We start from the raw sequence: 17500 nt of genomic DNA on the forward strand, positions 1-17500 counted from the left end.
GACACACAGTGTAGAACCCAGAGGACACACAGTGTCTTCATGGTGTAGAGCTCAGAGGACACACTGTGTAGAACCCAGAGGACACACAGTGTAGAACCCAGAGGACACACAGTGTAGAACCCAGAGGACACACAGTGTAGAACCCAGAGGACACACAGTGTAGAACCCAGAGGACACACTGTGTCTTCATGGTGTAGAGCTCAGAGGACACACAGTGTAGAACCCAGAGGACACACTGTGTCTTCATGGTGTAGAGCTCAGAGGACATCACGGCTGTCAGTTTACCTCTATAATCCCATTCAAATTTAATTGCTTTATTATTTGTAATATTCGAAAATATTCGAAAATTTACATCATTAATTTTAGCTCATTATAGCCTACTGAAAAACACCCCTATACACAGAATATCACGTTTTGTATGCACGTTCTGTCCACTAGAGGCCCCCCCCATCCAAATGCCAAAGCTATTTTTTCAACATGACATGGTTTGCAAGGCAAAAAAATAATAATGTTTCATTAGTCAGTCTTTCATGGACGGGACAACTAGCCTGATTATCAGACTGTAGCTTTCTTGAAGCTTCAGTCTGACATTGTCTCCTGTCTGAGCGATTTCAAGGGGGAGGGGATTAGAATTTCCCTCAACCAGTAGCCATTGGTGTTGTTTTTCCCTCCTTCCTCTGTGTGTTGCGCTGCGTGATGACGCTGAAAACGGGACTCGGCGCTGATTGGTTGTTCGTTAGACCCACCCCCACCACCGATTCTCATTGGATAATACATTTTTGCAACACCAGACCAAGAGACGGAGTCCACTCAGAGAGTGGGTGGGGTCTTTGGGCTGGATCCAGGCTACGGGACAACCCCAGACTCCAGATCACCAGCAATAGAGTAATTGTTTCTCTATTTTAACAGAATGCTTGGCTATCAGATGAACAGGCCAGCAGTGCAGTCTGCAGAGTGCAGATTAAGATCTATCAGATGAACAGGCCAGCAGTGCAGTCTGCAGAGTGCAGATTAAGATCTATCAGATGAACAGGCCAGCAGTGCAGTCTGCAGAGTGCAGATTAAGATCTATCAGATGAACAGGCCAGCAGTGCAGTCTGCAGAGTGCAGATTAAGATCTATCAGATGAACAGGCCAGCAGTGCATCGTCTGCAGACAGAGTGCAGATTAAGCTTTCTCTTGATGTTATTTCCCCGTCCACCTTCCACTCATCACCGCGTTCGGAAATAGCGCACTGACTGCACGGTGCAATGCAAACTAATAGGCGAGTGCTCTCCTGTCCGGTGCCATATTTCCGAATGTAAATGTTCAGGAGTGGTTATCTGCCTTGTTTGTTTACCTGCTGCTGCTGCGCAGCAGCGCAGTGCTGCTTCCTGCTTGTAGTCTGACTCTCCCACAGTGGGGACCAGTAGCGACAGCCCCGCCCCCTGCTATAACTCTGGCTGGAAGGCGAGAAGCGGCCGGGCAACAGCGGTAGATTAGTTATTCAATACATTAAGCGAGCGGAACCCAGAGAAAAGAAGCAAGAAGAAGAAGAAGAAGAAGAAGAAGAAGAAGAAGAAGATGCAACACAGTTTTCTGCCCTAGAATGGGAGGGAATTTCGCGCCACGAGTCACGACCGACCGAGGGTCGGAGCCACGAGAGACACCATGCACCGAGTGGGAGGGACCAGCGTGAGGTCACAGTGAGGTCACAGTGAGCGACTCAGCGCCGTCCCTCCCCCCCTCCCTAACCCTAACCCCCTACAATGACTCAGCGCCGTCCGTCCGACCCCAAACACAGCCTCCCTACCCCACTGACTGACGGCCCCTCCCACACCGGGGGCAGAAAACGGGGTTTGCGAACTATAGACAGGTCACAGAGGTCAGAGGTCAACTATAGACAGGTCACAGAGGTCAGAGGTCAACGACCTTTGTGGATCTTCCATCGCGGTTCTTCCAACAGGATGTAGAAAGAGTTGTGTCTGTCGTACGAGCCCTGGTCCACAACGCGCACTCTGATTGGCCGCCTGTGAACAACACACACTCTGATTGGCCGCCTGTGAACAACACACACTCTGATTGGCCGCCTGTGAACAACACACACTCTGATTGGCCGCCTGTGAACAACACACACTCTGATTGGCCGCCTGTGAACAACACACACTCTGATTGGCCGCCTGTGAACAACACACACTCTGATTGGCCGCCTGTGAACAACACACACTGATAACACACTGCCTGTAAACATGTGACACACAGGACACCCTCTCATTGGCTGCCTGTAAACATGTGACACACAGGACGCCCTCTCATTGGCTGCCTGTAAACATGTGACAAGAAAGAAGTGGGAACTGCCGATCAACCTGGTCCACCATCCCTGACTCTGATTGGCTCCCTGTGGGGTCATGTGACAGGAAACACGTGAGGTTAGGGTGGCAGTCGGATCAGGGAGAGAAGGTCATTTTAATAAATGTAAATTAAATGTTTATCTCGTTGTGAAACCACAGGAAATTAAGTCAATCATCTTATAGTGTTTGGGTGTTTTTGGCGACACCTTGTGGTTGCTCCGTTACAGCGTCTGTCAACCAGTATGATTATACTGACAATGTTGTCAACAATTAATTAATTAATTACTATGTGGAATTTCATTAAAACACTAAGACTAAAACTATGAAGAATTGTATTAAAACACTAAGACTAAAACTATGTGGAATTGTATTAAATACACTAAGGTGACCTTCACACCAGAAAGCTTTACTGCGATTAAAACGAATCCTGCTACACATTGTCGGAAGGTGTGCTTCGTTTGGCAGGTGTGAAGCATCATTCGAATCCTAATGCGCATCAAAGAACTGCATTCTACTTTGACCAAAAACGGGGGTTTCGCTTTGCTTCCAATCGCACTTGATTACGATTCGGTGCAGGTGGGAATGCAATCCGCAGCAAATAAAGGAAATGAAGCAAACAATGTGGCGGGTGAGGAGCTGAACACAGTTGGAGACGGAGAACAGAAGGCATATTTTACGCAGCGCAAAGATGTCCCGTTACCGATAGACCATAGAGCTATAAAGGATAGACGTGGTCGAATGAGGAGACTGAAGCCCTGGTCGAAAGGAGGACGAGTACATTTATCAATTGCTTAAGGAAACACATAAAAACACTGCAGTGTAGCCTACAGAATATTCTGTCTGTGTGTCTGTGTGTAAACATGGAGTGCTGTCACTGTGTGGGGACGGGGGAGTAGGGACTTTCAAGTTTCATCTCGATAAACATGCTGTGCTGCTGTCTGTTCTCAATGCGCTCAGCACTGTGCCTCCATGCCCAAAAGAACAATGCGTGGCTGCGTGCGTAAAGTGAGAGAGAGAGCGAGGGGGAGAGAGAGAGAGGTCCAGACCAGTCCCCGACGGCACGACACATGCACGTGTGACGTTATAATTGTAACACCATAGATTTCACTGTGTAGGCTATAGTTTATGAATTGAACACATTGATAAGGTCCCTGCTGCGTTTCCGATTGCTGCGGTTATACAGTTGAAGGCAAACCGCAGCAAATTAAATATGCAAGAATCCCAACTTCTCCACCCATTCCTCCATTCGCATCGAGTCTACCGAAGTATTAGGTGAGAATGTGACCTAAGACTAAAACTACATCCAAATGAACTAAATGAACAGTAACAGGAATGTTTATATTTATCATGTTTAAGTGAGTTTAAATACAATTACACTGTGAATATACGAGTATAATGTAATATAAATATGTTAGATTATACAAAACAAATATAATAGGCCTATAAATATATAATCATATACTATAAATATATGAAATATACTAAAACGACCTTCTCCCTGCTACGACCTTGAGATGACCTCCGGCAGAGGTCAGGGGTCAATGGCCTATGCCAGAGGTCATTAGGGGGGGAGGTTAGGGGGTGTAGTTATGAGGATGGGAGGGGCTGCACGGTGGGAGGGGCCAACGGAGACCACACCTTTCCTCTGACTCATCACCACCAATCGCGGCTCTCCGATGTCCACGAAGAAGTTCTTGTTCTTTTCATATTCCTCGTCGTCAATTATATTGATCTGAATGCTCTTACTGTAAACACATCAATAACTGATCAATTATATTGATCTGAATGCTCTTACTGTAAACACATCAATAACTGATCAATTATATTGATCTGAATGCTCTTACTGTAAACACATCAATAATATCAGTGGTTCTCAACCAGTGGTCCGGGGACCACCAGTGGTCGGTCCTGAGGGGGTTCCAGGTGGTCCCCAGCTAAATTATGGACAGTTGGAAACCAAATGGACCCTTATTAGATCTTTAACTCCTGAGAGCTTAAGAGTTAAATTATTGTTAAACATTTGCATTACTTAATTTACAAGATGTCTACACAATTAGAGAATTTATAAGAATTGTTTTATTTTTGATCGTTTGCCTATTATCTCTCCTAATGGTACCAACATCAATACAGCATGGAATTGTGGACTAAATAATTTCCAATGATAACAAAATATTATTTAGTTTTGGGTCTGAGCGGCTAAATGTCATCAGATGGTGGTCCGTGGCTCAGATGGGTCTGAGAGGCTAAATGTCATCAAATGGTGGTCCGTGGCTCAGATGGGTCTGAGAGGCTAAATGTCATCACATGGTGGTCCGTGGCTCAGATGGGTCTGAGAGGCTAAATGTCATCAGGTGGTTCCGTGGCTCAAATGGGTCTGAGAGGCTAAATGTCATCAAATGGTGGTCCGTGGCTCAGATGGGTCTGAGAGGCTAAATGTCATCAGATGGTGGTCCGTGGCTCAGATGGGTCTGAGCGGCTAAATGTCATCAAATGGTGGTCCGTGGCTCAGATGGGTCTGAGAGGCTAAATGTCATCACATGGTGGTCCGTGGCTCAGATGGGTCTGAGAGGCTAAATTACATCAAATGGTGGTCCGTGGCTCAGATGGGTCTGAGAGGCTAAATGTCATCAAATGGTGGTCCGTGGCTCAAATGGGTCACATGGTGGTTCCGTGGCTCAGATGGGTCTGAGAGGCTAAATGTCATCAAATGGTGGTCCGTGGCTCAGATGGGTCTGAGAGGCTAAATGTCATCACATGGTGGTTCCGTGGCTCAGATGGGTCTGAGAGGCTAAATGTCATCACATGGTGGTCCGTGGCTCAGATGGGTCTGAGAGGCTAAATGTCATCACATGGTGGTCCGTGGCTCAGATGGGTCTGAGAGGCTAAATGTCATCACATGGTGGTCCGTGGCTCAGATGGGTCTGAGAGGCTAAATGTCATCACATGGTGGTCCGTGGCTCAGATGGGTCTGAGAGGCTAAATGTCATCACATGGTGGTCCGTGGCTCAGATGGGTCTGAGAGGCTAAATGTCATCACATGGTGGTCCGTGGCTCAGATGGGTCTGAGAGGCTAAATGTCATCACATGGTGGTCCGTGGCTCAGATGGGTCTGAGAGGCTAAATGTCATCAGATGGTGGTCCGTGGCTCAGATGGGTCTGAGAGGCTAAATGTCATCAAATGGTGGTCCGTGGCTCAAATGGGTCACATGGTGGTTCCGTGGCTCAGATGGGTCTGAGAGGCTAAATGTCATCAAATGGTGGTCCGTGGCTCAGATGGGTCTGAGAGGCTAAATGTCATCACATGGTGGTTCCGTGGCTCAGATGGGTCTGAGAGGCTAAATGTCATCACATGGTGGTCCGTGGCTCAGATGGGTCTGAGAGGCTAAATGTCATCACATGGTGGTCCGTGGCTCAGATGGGTCTGAGAGGCTAAATGTCATCACATGGTGGTCCGTGGCTCAGATGGGTCTGAGAGGCTAAATGTCATCACATGGTGGTCCGTGGCTCAGATGGGTCTGAGAGGCTAAATGTCATCACATGGTGGTCCGTGGCTCAGATGGGTCTGAGAGGCTAAATGTCATCACATGGTGGTCCGTGGCTCAGATGGGTCTGAGAGGCTAAATGTCATCACATGGTGGTCCGTGGCTCAGATGGGTCTGAGAGGCTAAATGTCATCAGATGGTGGTCCGTGGCTCAGATGGGACTGAGAGGCTAAATGTCATCAAATGGTGGTCCGTGGCTCAGATGGGTCTGAGAGGCTAAATGTCATCAGATGGTGGTCCGTGGCTCAGATGGGTCTGAGAGGCTAAATGTCATCAGATGGTGGTCCGTGGCTCAGATGGGTCTGAGAGGCTAAATGTCATCACATGGTGGTCCGTGGCTCAGATGGGTCTGAGAGGCTAAATGTCATCACATGGTGGTCCGTGGCTCAGATGGGTCTGAGAGGCTAAATGTCATCACATGGTGGTCCGTGGCTCAGATGGGTCTGAGAGGCTAAATGTCATCACATGGTGGTCCGTGGCTCAGATGGGTCTGAGAGGCTAAATGTCATCAAACGGTGGTCCGTGGCTCAGATGGGTCCGAGAGGTTAAATGTCATCAGATGGTGGTCCGTGGCTCAGATGGGTCTGAGAGGTTAAATGTCATCAGATGGTGGTCCGTGGCTCAAATGGGTCTGAGAGGCTAAATGTCATCAAACGGTGGTCCGTGGCTCAGATTGGTCTGAGAGGTTAAATGTCATCAGATGGTGGTCCGTGGCTCAAATGGGTCTGAGAGGCTAAATGTCATCACATGGTGGTCCGTGGCTCAGATGGGTCTGAGAGGCTAAATGTCATCACATGGTGGTCCGTGGCTCAGATGGGTCTGAGAGGCTAAATGTCATCAGGTGGTGGTCCGTGGCTCAGATGGGTCACATGGTGGTTCCGTGGCTCAGATAATGAATAAATAAATGGGCCTTGATGTGAAAAAGGTTGAAAACCACTGAATTATATTGATCTGAAAATATTACATTTAATAAAACGTACTGTATATTTGTATTACATTAAAAGTATTATGTAATAAAAGTGACTGTATAACTATACATTTACATTTACATGTAAATAAATGTATATAAATGTAAATTTATAAATAATGAATTATCACAATTAATAATGTAATAATTCATTATCATAATGTAATAATTATATATTACTGTATTGTTTTAAATGTTAAACATTATAATAATTAATAATGTAATAATAATATCTAACTGTATCTCATCATTTTGTAACTATTATAATAATTAATCATAATTAATAATGTAATAATAATAACTTACTGTATCTCATCATATTGTAACTATAAACGTTTACATTCTAATAATTAATAATGTAATAATGTTTACATTATAAATAATTATTTATCATAATTAATAATGTAATATTAATATCTTACTGTATCTCGTCGTTCAGGAACTCCAGAACTCCGTGGGTGTCCTCGTAGTCCTCCCCCCCGCCCCGAGCCGACCCCTCCTGGGTCCTAAAGGGCACCAGGACCACGCCCCGTGCCCCGGAGCTCCGGGTCACCTTGACCTCCATGACCCCCACGCTCTCTGAGACGGTCAACACTGGGTCCTAAAAAACAAAATCACCCAAATCACTGAATGCTCCTCTAAACTTGGTGTTAAAGGCTTCGCTCTGGGAGATATTCTCTGAATTACAGTTAAATGCATCTAAGGTCGCATTCACACCTAATACGTTTTAACCACAGTAAAGCTTTCTGTTGTGAAGGAGACCTAAGTTACATAAGTTGAGCCTTTGCATTCGCCTGTCTTGGCTAGTTTAACCTTTGACCTGTGAGGTCGTCGGGGCTGCGGGTGGTGGAGGCTGGGGTGGTGGAGGCTGGGGTGGTGGAGGCGGGGGGGGTGGAGGCTGGGGTGGTGGAGGCTGGGGTGGTGGAGGCTGGGGTGGTGGAGGCTGGGGTGGTGGAGGCTGGGGGGGTGGAGGCTGGGGGGGTGGAGGCTGGGGTGGTGGAGGCTGGGGGGGTGGAGGCTGGGGTGGTGGAGGCTGGGGTGGTGGAGGCTGGGGTGGTGGAGGCTGGGGGGGTGGAGGCTGGGGTGGTGGAGGCTGGGGGGGAGGAGGCTGGGGTGGTGGAGGCTGGGGTGGTGGAGGCTGGGGTGGTGGAGGCTGGGGGGGTGGAGGCTGGGGGGGTGGAGGCTGGGGTGGTGGAGGCTGGGGGGGTGGAGGCTGGGGGGGTGGAGGCTGGGGGGGTGGAGGCTGGGGTGGTGGAGGCTGGGGTGGTGGAGGCTGGGGGGGTGGAGGCTGGGGTGGTGGAGGCTGGGGGGGTGGAGGCTGGGGGGGTGGAGGCTGGGGTGGTGGAGGCTGGGGTGGTGGAGGCTGGGGGGGTGGAGGCTGGGGGGGTGGAGGCTGGGGTGGTGGAGGCTGGGGGTGGAGGCTGGGGTGGTGGAGGCTGGGGTGGTGGAGGCTGGGGTGGTGGAGGCTGGGGGTGGAGGCTGGGGTGGTGGAGGCTGGGGGGGAGGAGGCTGGGGTGGTGGAGGCTGGGGGGGAGGAGGAGAGCTTTGCCAGCAGCTGTAGTAACGGTGTCAGAGAACACGTGTACCAGGGTGGTGATTGTTTAACGAGGTTGGTTAACGAGGTGGAAGCTGACCGGTTAACGAGGTGGAAGCTGATTGGTTACCTGGAAGGTGAAGATGCCAGAGTGGTCGTCATCAAAGATGGTTACCGTGGCGCTGCAAGGCAGGCCAAGCCCCGCCCCCGCGTTACCACGGTGACCGTTGGAAAGGGCTGATGATGTCACCGTCATGGAAACGTAGACAGCCAATAGTAGACAGCCATTGTGATGATGTCACCGTCATGGAAAGGGAGACAGCCAATAATAGAATTTAATTGGATCAAGTTATGAATTTAAAAATCGCATCGCTGGGAGGCTGGGAGCATCGCTCCACGGGCTGGGAGCATCGCTCCACAGCCTGGGAGCATCGTTCCACGGGCTGGGAGCATCGCATCGCTACACAGCCTTGGAGCGTCGCTCCACAGCCTAGGAGCATCGCTACACAGCCTGGGAGCGTCGCTCCACAGCCTGGGAGCGTCGCTCCACAGCCTGGGAGCGTCGCTCCACAGCCTGAGACCGTCGCTCCACAGCCTGGGAGCGTCGCTCCACAGCCTGAGACCGTCGCTCCACAGGCTGGGAGCGTCGCTCCACAGCCTGAGACCGTCGCTCCACAGGCTGGGAGCGTCGCTCCACAGCCTGGGAGCGTCGCTCCACAGCCTGAGACCGTCGCTCCACAGCATGGGAGCGTCGCTCCACAGCCTGAGAGCGTCGCTCCACAGCCTGAGACCGTCGCTCCACAGCCTGGGAGCGTCGCTCCACAGCCTGAGAGCGTCGCTCCACAGCCTGGGAGCGTCGCTCCACAGCCTGAGACCGTCGCTCCACAGCCTGGGAGCGTCGCTCCACAGCCTGAGACCGTCGCTCCACAGCCTGGGAGCTCCACAGCCCATCGCGGTCCTTAGTCGAGGTAGAATTAATCACACCTCCCGTTGTTGTCGATCAGCTCTAGAGTGTTTTGGCTACATCTAGCTACTTCAGCCACATCTGAGATAACATCCGGTCCGTCTGTAAAAGTGCTATGATTTAATGGATTAAATAACCCCGGGCAATCGGAGTGTTAAAGTGCTCTAAACAAACAAAAGTCCATAGACTCTCCGAGGTCACGCCCCCTTCAGGAATGACCTACCGTTAAGCACGCCCCCCTCGGAGATGACCTTGACGTCAGAGATGACCTTGACGTTGCTCAGGTGAACCAGGAAGTGTTCGTCTTCTTCAAAGATGTCGTCATCGATGATGTCGATCCTGTTCAAGACCGGGCAACTTTATTAATAAGATTCAGATCAACAAAAACTACTTCATTGATAAGATTCAGATCAACAAAAACAACTTTATTAATACGATTCAGATCAACAAAAACTACTTTATTGATAAGATTCAGATCATCAAGAACAACTTTATTAGTAGGATTCAGTTCTGTATAAACTGTAACACTCTGGTTCACAGCTGTGTTATGTATACACTGTAACACTCTGGTTCACAAATACGCACTGTAACACTCTGGGTCACAACTACGCACTGTAACACTCTGGTTCACAACTACGCACTGTAACACTCTGGGTCACAACTACGCACTGTAACACTCTGGTTCACAACTACGCACTGTAACACTCTGGTTCACAACTACGCACTGTAACACTCTGGGTCACAGCGACGCACTGTAACACTCTGGGTCACAGCTACGCACTGTAACACTCTGGTTCACAACTACGCACTGTAACACTCTGGGTCACAGCGACGCACTGTAACACAACACACATCAGTCTATAGGAACACATCAGAGATTTAGAGGATTTAGAATCCTAATATCTCGGATTCTTCTTTTTTTTAATCATTTCTCTAAACGATGCGATCACCGGTTACAACATGTATCTTTTGGGTGAATTAAATAGCATTCGTGGCACCCGTTAAATAGCGATAATTCACTTCCTGTTTCCCTGTTACCGAGAGAAACGGCTTTCCAAAGAAGACGGTTGACATTGGAGTGGATTAATAATAATAATGATAATAACAATCGTTTTTTGTGTTCACGGTTCCAATATAAATGACTATGGCCCGTGTACACCGTTGAGCCGGTGAACATTTCCCATAGTGACTAATAATAACAACAACAACAATAACCTGATCTCCTTGTCCGTCTCTCCGGGCAGGAACACGACGGTTCCCTCGGTGAATCGGTAGTCCGATCCAGCGTTGGCCGTTCCGTCCTCCGTGCGGTAGTCCACGGACACGGTGGCGTTGAGGTCGCCTCCGCGGCGCACCACGTTCAGACGCACCCAACCGCAGTTCTCCAAACACTGGTAGGAACCAGGATCCAAAAACACCTGGAGAGGAAGGATTACCATGTAACACCAAACAATAATAGTGGAATAGTAAGAGAGTGGCGACACTAGCCTTGACTTCCATTGTAACAATGGAATGCGGAAGTGCTCATTCTATCTCAATGGGATAGTTCCAGCCATAGGAGCAATGTGTGGAACTATAGCCCATATAGGCACCCGCTTTGTCTCAATGGGATAGTGTTTGGAACTATAGCCCATAGGTTAGCACCCGCTTAATTGTCTCAATGGGATAGATCCAATGTTTGGAACTATAGCCCATAGCACCCCGCTTTGACTCAATGGGATAGTTCCAATGTGTGGAACTATAGCCCATAGGCACCCCGCTTTATCTCAATGGGATAGTACCAATGTTTGGAACTATAGCCCATAGCACCCCGCTTTGTCTCAATGGGATAGTTCCAATGTTTGGAACTATAGCCCATAGCACCCCGCTTTGTCTCAATGGGATAGTTCCAATGTGTAACTATAGCCCACAGCACCCCGCTTTGTGGCGAGATCAAAGCGTGTCGCCACTCTCTTACTATTCCACTCGGGTAGGACCCAGGATCCAAAAACACCTGGAGGGGAAGGAGTACGACCGACAGACAGACAGACAGACAGACAGACAGACAGACAGACAGACAGGTACCTTGGAGGTCAGGTGATCGTTGGTGACCTCTGAGCAGACAGACAGGTTGTTGCTCTGTGCTCGTCTAGCCTGGTCTGCAGCGTGACGCTTCAGGATGTTCCCGGCTCCCGTCAACATCCTGGTCGCCTAGCAACCACACACACACACACACACACACACACACACACACACACACACACACACACACACACACACACACACACACACACACACACACACACACACACACACACACACACAGTAGAGCAACAGTAACCGTAACCACAGTAATAATAATTCCTAACAGCGGTAGAAGGCCCTGCTCTTCTCCTGCTGGGTTAGACATATAGAGTTATAACCGAACAGCCCCGCACCCCCGCTATTAATTTCAGTGGAAGTTGCTCAGTGGCGTTTTGAAGCACCCGGAAGACTGCCGGAAGTATAATTTTTAGCCCCGGACCTCAATTTTTAGGTCCGGGGCTTACGACGTCATGAACGTCCGTCCACCTCCATGAAAGTGTTGCAATTCCTCATTTCGCCAGTAGGTAGTGGCAGCTTCAACTTTGCATAGCCTTACTGGGGGCTTGGTCAGTAACAGTAACAGTAACAGTAACCACAGTAGTAACAGTAACAGTAACCACAGTAATATTAATACCTGACAGCGGTAGAAGGCCCTGCTCTTTGGCTGCTGGTTCAGTAACAGTAACAGTAACCACAGTAATATTAATACCTGACAGCGGTAGAAGGCCCTGCTCCTCTCCTGCTGGTTCAGTAACAGTAACAGTAACCACAGTAATATTAATACCTGACAGCGGTAGAAGGCCCTGCTCCTCTCCTGCTGGTTCAGTAACAGTAACAGTAACCACAGTAATATTAATACCTGACAGCGGTAGAAGGCCCTGCTCCTCTCCTGCTGGTTCAGTAACAGTAACAGTAACCACAGTAATATTAATACCTGACAGCGGTAGAAGGCCCTGCTCCTCTCCTGCTGGTTCAGTAACAGTAACAGTAACAGTAACCACAGTAATATTAATACCTGACAGCGGTAGAAGGCCCTGCTCCTCTCCTGCTGGTTCAGTAACAGTACCAGTAACAGTAACAGTAACAGTAACCACAGTAATAATAATACCTGACAGCGGTAGAAGGCCCTGCTCCTCTCCTGCTGGTTCAGTAACAGTAACAGTAACAGTAACCACAGTAATATTATTACCTGACAGCGGTAGAAGGCCCTGCTCTTCGGCTGCTGGTTCAGTAACAGTAACAGTAACCACAGTAATAATAATACCTGACAGCGGTAGAAGGCCCTGCTCTTCCGCTGCTGGTTCAGTAACAGTAACAGTAACAGTAACCACAGTAATATTAATACCTGACAGCGGTAGAAGGCCCTGCTCTCCGGCTGCTGGTTCAGTAACAGTAACAGTAACCACAGTAATAATAATACCTGACAGCGGTAGAAGGCCCTGCTCCTCTCCTGCTGGTTCAGTAACAGTAACAGTAACAGTAACAGTAACAGTAACCACAGTAATAATAATACCTGACAGCGGTAGAAGGCCCTGCTCTTCGGCTGCTGGTTCAGTAACTGGTAGTTGAGGATCTCCAGAAGTTGCTCCGTGTCCTTCTCAGGATGCTTCACTTTCAGCTCCTTCAGGAGGAGAGCTATCTCCCTCCTCACCTCCTCCTCCTCATCCTCCTCTTCATCCTCCTCTCCTCTCTCCTCCATCCTCATCCCTCCATCCTCTCCTCTTCTCTTCATCTCTGACAGCTGTGGAATAACACAGCGTCTTTCATGATCATAGTATTATTATTAACACAGCGTTTCCATACCATGTTCCCCTTTGTTCACTTCCCTGTTTAGCGCTCAGAAAGAAAGGCTCGCCGTGCGTAATCTAGGGAGCTCTCCGTGGTTCTGACCAGATGGCTCTTCATGTCTTCATTTCTGACTTCAACAACATGCCTCTCGCCCGGAATATTAACGCTTTCAGAGCTACTTTGTCGTAAATAATCTCGAGGTAAGCAAGCAACATTATGCCTCCCGTTTTTTGTACGGAACAGAAGCCCACGGCTTTCAGAGTAAAAGCTGCCATATCTGCCCGGCACCCCGAGCTTCTATTTTGAAAGAAATTCCGGTGCTGATTGTGTTAATATTCCAAACGAGGTGCTGAAGTCAGAAAAGACCACAGAACATCAGCGTTATGATCAAAACCATGGAGAGCTCCGTAGATTTAGAGTTCTGATCAAAACCATGGAGAGCTCCGTAGAATTAGAGTTCTGATCAAAACTATGGAGAGCTCCGTAGAATTAGAGTTCTGATCAGAACCATGGAGAGCTCCGTAGATTTAGAGTTATGAGACACTTCTGTCGGCCCGTTAACAAGGAAGTGAACGGCAGGATCGCTGAAGAAGGAGTGGCCAAAAACATTTATTTTAATATAATATGGTTTGATATCAATGAAAACGACCTAACAGCGCCTACACACGTCCAAGGGACTTGTGGTTTTGATTCTAAAGGCGTGAATACACGTCTTTAGCATAATGAATTAACACCAAATCAAATTAGTTCAAATCTAATAGAGTGTCCAAGAGCTCTACTACACTCTCTCTGCATTCTATGATCCTATAGTTTACTGTCTCTCTGCATTCTATGATCCTATAGTTTACTGTCTCTCTGCATTCTATGATCCTATAGTTTACTGTCTCTCTGCATTCTATGATCCTATAGTTTACTGTCTCTCTGCATTCTATGATCCTATAGTTTACTGTCTCTCTGCATTCTATGATCCTATAGTTTACTGTCTCTCTGCATTCTATGATCCTATAGTTTACTGAGACGCTACACTGTCTCTCTGCATTCTATGATCCTATAGTTTACTGAGACGCTACACTCTCTCTGCATTCTATGATCCTATAGTTTACTGAGACACTACACTGTCTCTCTGTATTCTATGATCCTATAGTTTACTGAGACACTACACTGTCTCTCTGCATTCTATGATCCTATAGTTTACTGAGACGCTACACTGTCTCTCTGCATTCTATGATCCTATAGTTTACTGAGACACTACACTGTCTCTCTGCATTCTATGATCCTATAGTTTATTGAGACGCTACACTGTCTCTCTGCATTCTATGATCCTATAGTTTACTGAGACGCTACACTGTCTCTCTGCATTCTATGATCCTATAGTTTACTGAGACGCTACACTGTCTCTCTGCATTCTATGATCCTATAGTTTACTGAGACGCTACACTGTCTCTCTGCATTCTATGATCCTATAGTTTATTGAGACGCTACACTGTCTCTCTGCATTCTATGATCCTATAGTTTACTGAGACGCTACACTGTCTCTCTGCATTCTATGATCCTATAGTTTACTGAGACGCTACACTGTCTCTCTGCATTCTATGATCCTATAGTTTATTGAGACGCTACACTGTCTCTCTGCATTCTATGATCCTATAGTTTACTGAGACGCTACACTGTCTCTCTGCATTCTATGATCCTATAGTTTATTGAGACGCTACACTGTCTCTCTGCATTCTATGATCCTATAGTTTACTGAGACGCTACACTGTCTCTCTGCATTCTATGATCCTATAGTTTATTGAGACGCTACACTGTCTCTCTGCATTCTATGATCCTATAGTTTACTGAGACGCTACACTGTCTCTCTGCATTCTATGATCCTATAGTTTACTGAGACACTACACTGTCTCTCTGCATTCTATGATCCTATAGTTTACTGAGACGCGGCTACACTGTCTCTCTACAATGTAGATTGTATATGCTAAAAGCTAAAAGCTAAATGCTAAATGTTAAAAGCTAAATGCTAAATACTAAATGTTAAAAGCTAAATTCTAAATAGTAAATGGTAAAAGCTAAATGCTAAATGCTAAATGCTAAATGCTAAATGCTAAAAGCTAAATTCTAAATAGTAAATGGTAAAAGCTAAATTCTAAATAGTAAATGGTAAAAGATACATGCTAAATGCTAAATGCTAAATACTAAATGTTAAAAGCTAAATTCTAAATAGTAAATGGTAAAAGATAAATGCTAAATGCTAAATGCTAAATGCTAAATGCTAAATGTTAAAAGCTAAATTCTAAATAGTAAATGGTAAAAGCTAAATTCTAAATAGTAAATGGTAAAAGATACATGCTAAATGCTAAATGCTAAATACTAAATGTTAAAAGCTAAATTCTAAATAGTAAATGGTGAAAAGCTAAATGCTAAATGCTAAATGCTAAATACTAAATGTTAAAAGCTAAATTCTAAATAGTAAATGGTAAAAGATAAATGCTAAATGCTAAATGCTAAATACTAAATGTTAAAAGCTAAATTCTAAATAGTAAATGGTAAAAGATAAATGTTAAATGCTAAATGCTAAATGCTAAAAGCTAAAAGCTAAAAGCTAAAAGCTAAAAGCTAAATGCTAAATAGTAAATGGTAAATAATATAAAGGTAAGCTGTACCTCGGGCTCCCCTTCAGCCTCTATGCCGTCGACGCCCTTCCTCGCAGTCTCCTCCCCCTCGGTCTCTACGATGACCACGCCCTTCCTCTTGCCGGCGCGGTAGCGCTTGTAGACGTACTTGTAGAAGAGCAGGCGGCGGTCGGCCACGTACGCGAAGCCCACGCACAGCGGGAAGAACGCCAGCGTCAGAAGCCCCTCCCACACCTCCACCACCGATGGAGAGATGACCGCCAGGATGAGGTAGAGCCAGGTGTAGGCCAGGATGCTCCAGGATGCCGTGACGAAGAACACCCTATAGGGGGATATGAGGTATAACACCTTATAATATAATAACATAACTACGATAAATAGCACTACAGAGACAGGTGTAGGCCAGGATGAGGTAGAGGCAGGTGTAGATGAGGTAGAGACAGGTGTACCTCAGGTCTTTAATCTCCAGGCCACTAGGGGGCAGAGTATTATCTTACCTCAGGTGTTTGATCTTGCGGTGTTCTCCGTCGGGGATGACGGACACACACAGGCCGATGATGACGAACATGTTGAAGGCGGCGGAGCCAACGATGGTGTTCGGACCGAGTTCGCCTGCATTGAAGTCGTGGCCGCAGACCTCCACCACACTGAGCAGGATCTCTGGAGCGCTGGAGCCCAACGCCATGAGGGTGAGGTTGGAGACAGTCTCGTTCCAGATCCTTACGGTGTGAGTTACCTACAATAAAACACATTATATACATTATAATAACACTAATATAACACATGGAACCCAGAGCCATCAGGGTGAGGTTGGAGACGTCTCGTCCAGATACGAACTGTATGGGTTACCAGTAATAAAACACATTATATATTATTATATTAAACGCTATAACACATATAATATAAACGATAACACATGGAACCCAGAGCCATCAGGGTGAGGTTGGAGACCGTCTCGCTCCAGATACGAACCGTATGGGTTACCTGTAATTAAACACAATATAAACTCATTCGGAAAGGTATAAGTTTGGTCCAGTATTTCTCCCCTTTTTTAATTTAGTTAGGTTTAGGTTTAGCGTTGGGTTATAGACCAGTACCTTCTCTCCGTTGGGTTTCCTGATCTCTCTCTCCTGAGACGTGATGACCTCGATGGAGGCCATGAAGCGGTCAGGGTTAGTTATGGTTAAGGTTAGGGTTATGGGTAGTTTAAAGGTTGGTTTAGGGATGGGTTAGTCCGTGTATAGTTGGGTTATAGACCAGTACCTTCTCTCCGTTGGGTTTCCTGATGGTGATCTCTCTCTCCTGAGACGTGATGACCTCGATGGAGGCCATGAAGCGGTCGGCGATGATGGACACGCCCAGGAACATGTAGAAGAGAGCCATGAAGTAGATGAGTGCCCGCGCCCAGCGGTCGCCCAGGCCCGGGTTCACCGGCTTCCACACGGGGAGGATGACGCCCGGGTAGCAGACCACGCTGCCGCCGCATTTTGATTGGCTGTTGTTGGACGATGATGTACCTGTAGGGGCGGCTGATTGGTCAGTTGATTGATTGATTGGTTGATTGATTGATTGATTGAAAGTATTCAAATGTTTGTGAAAGAAATGTGTTTAGGATGTTGGCCAGCTATGTTATGGTGATTTTTTGGACGAAAATGTAAAACTCTATTTCACCAGCAGAACA

General features: G+C 47.2%; 1 protein-coding gene across 1 annotated transcript in view; it reads right to left on the reverse strand.

The window, feature by feature from the left end:
• Positions 1–17500, reverse strand: part of slc8a1a (solute carrier family 8 member 1a) — a 42459-nt gene that overhangs the window by 22367 nt on the left and 2592 nt on the right. Inside the window, exons 2-12 of the mRNA XM_079499537.1 lie at positions 17083–17336; positions 16317–16555; positions 15850–16141; positions 13089–13142; positions 12915–13058; positions 11402–11527; positions 10553–10755; positions 9561–9676; positions 8504–8610; positions 7262–7440; positions 3969–4075 (exon numbers count right to left, since the gene is read on the reverse strand). Coding sequence (XP_079355663.1) covers positions 3969–4075; positions 7262–7440; positions 8504–8610; positions 9561–9676; positions 10553–10755; positions 11402–11527; positions 12915–13058; positions 13089–13142; positions 15850–16141; positions 16317–16555; positions 17083–17202 — 1687 coding nt within the window. The 5' untranslated portion in view covers positions 17203–17336. The remainder of the gene's footprint in view (positions 1–3968; positions 4076–7261; positions 7441–8503; positions 8611–9560; positions 9677–10552; positions 10756–11401; positions 11528–12914; positions 13059–13088; positions 13143–15849; positions 16142–16316; positions 16556–17082; positions 17337–17500) is intronic.

Source organism: Electrona antarctica (assembly GCF_951216825.1).
Source record: "Electrona antarctica genome assembly, chromosome: 4".
Taxonomy (NCBI): Eukaryota; Metazoa; Chordata; class Actinopteri; order Myctophiformes; family Myctophidae; genus Electrona; species Electrona antarctica.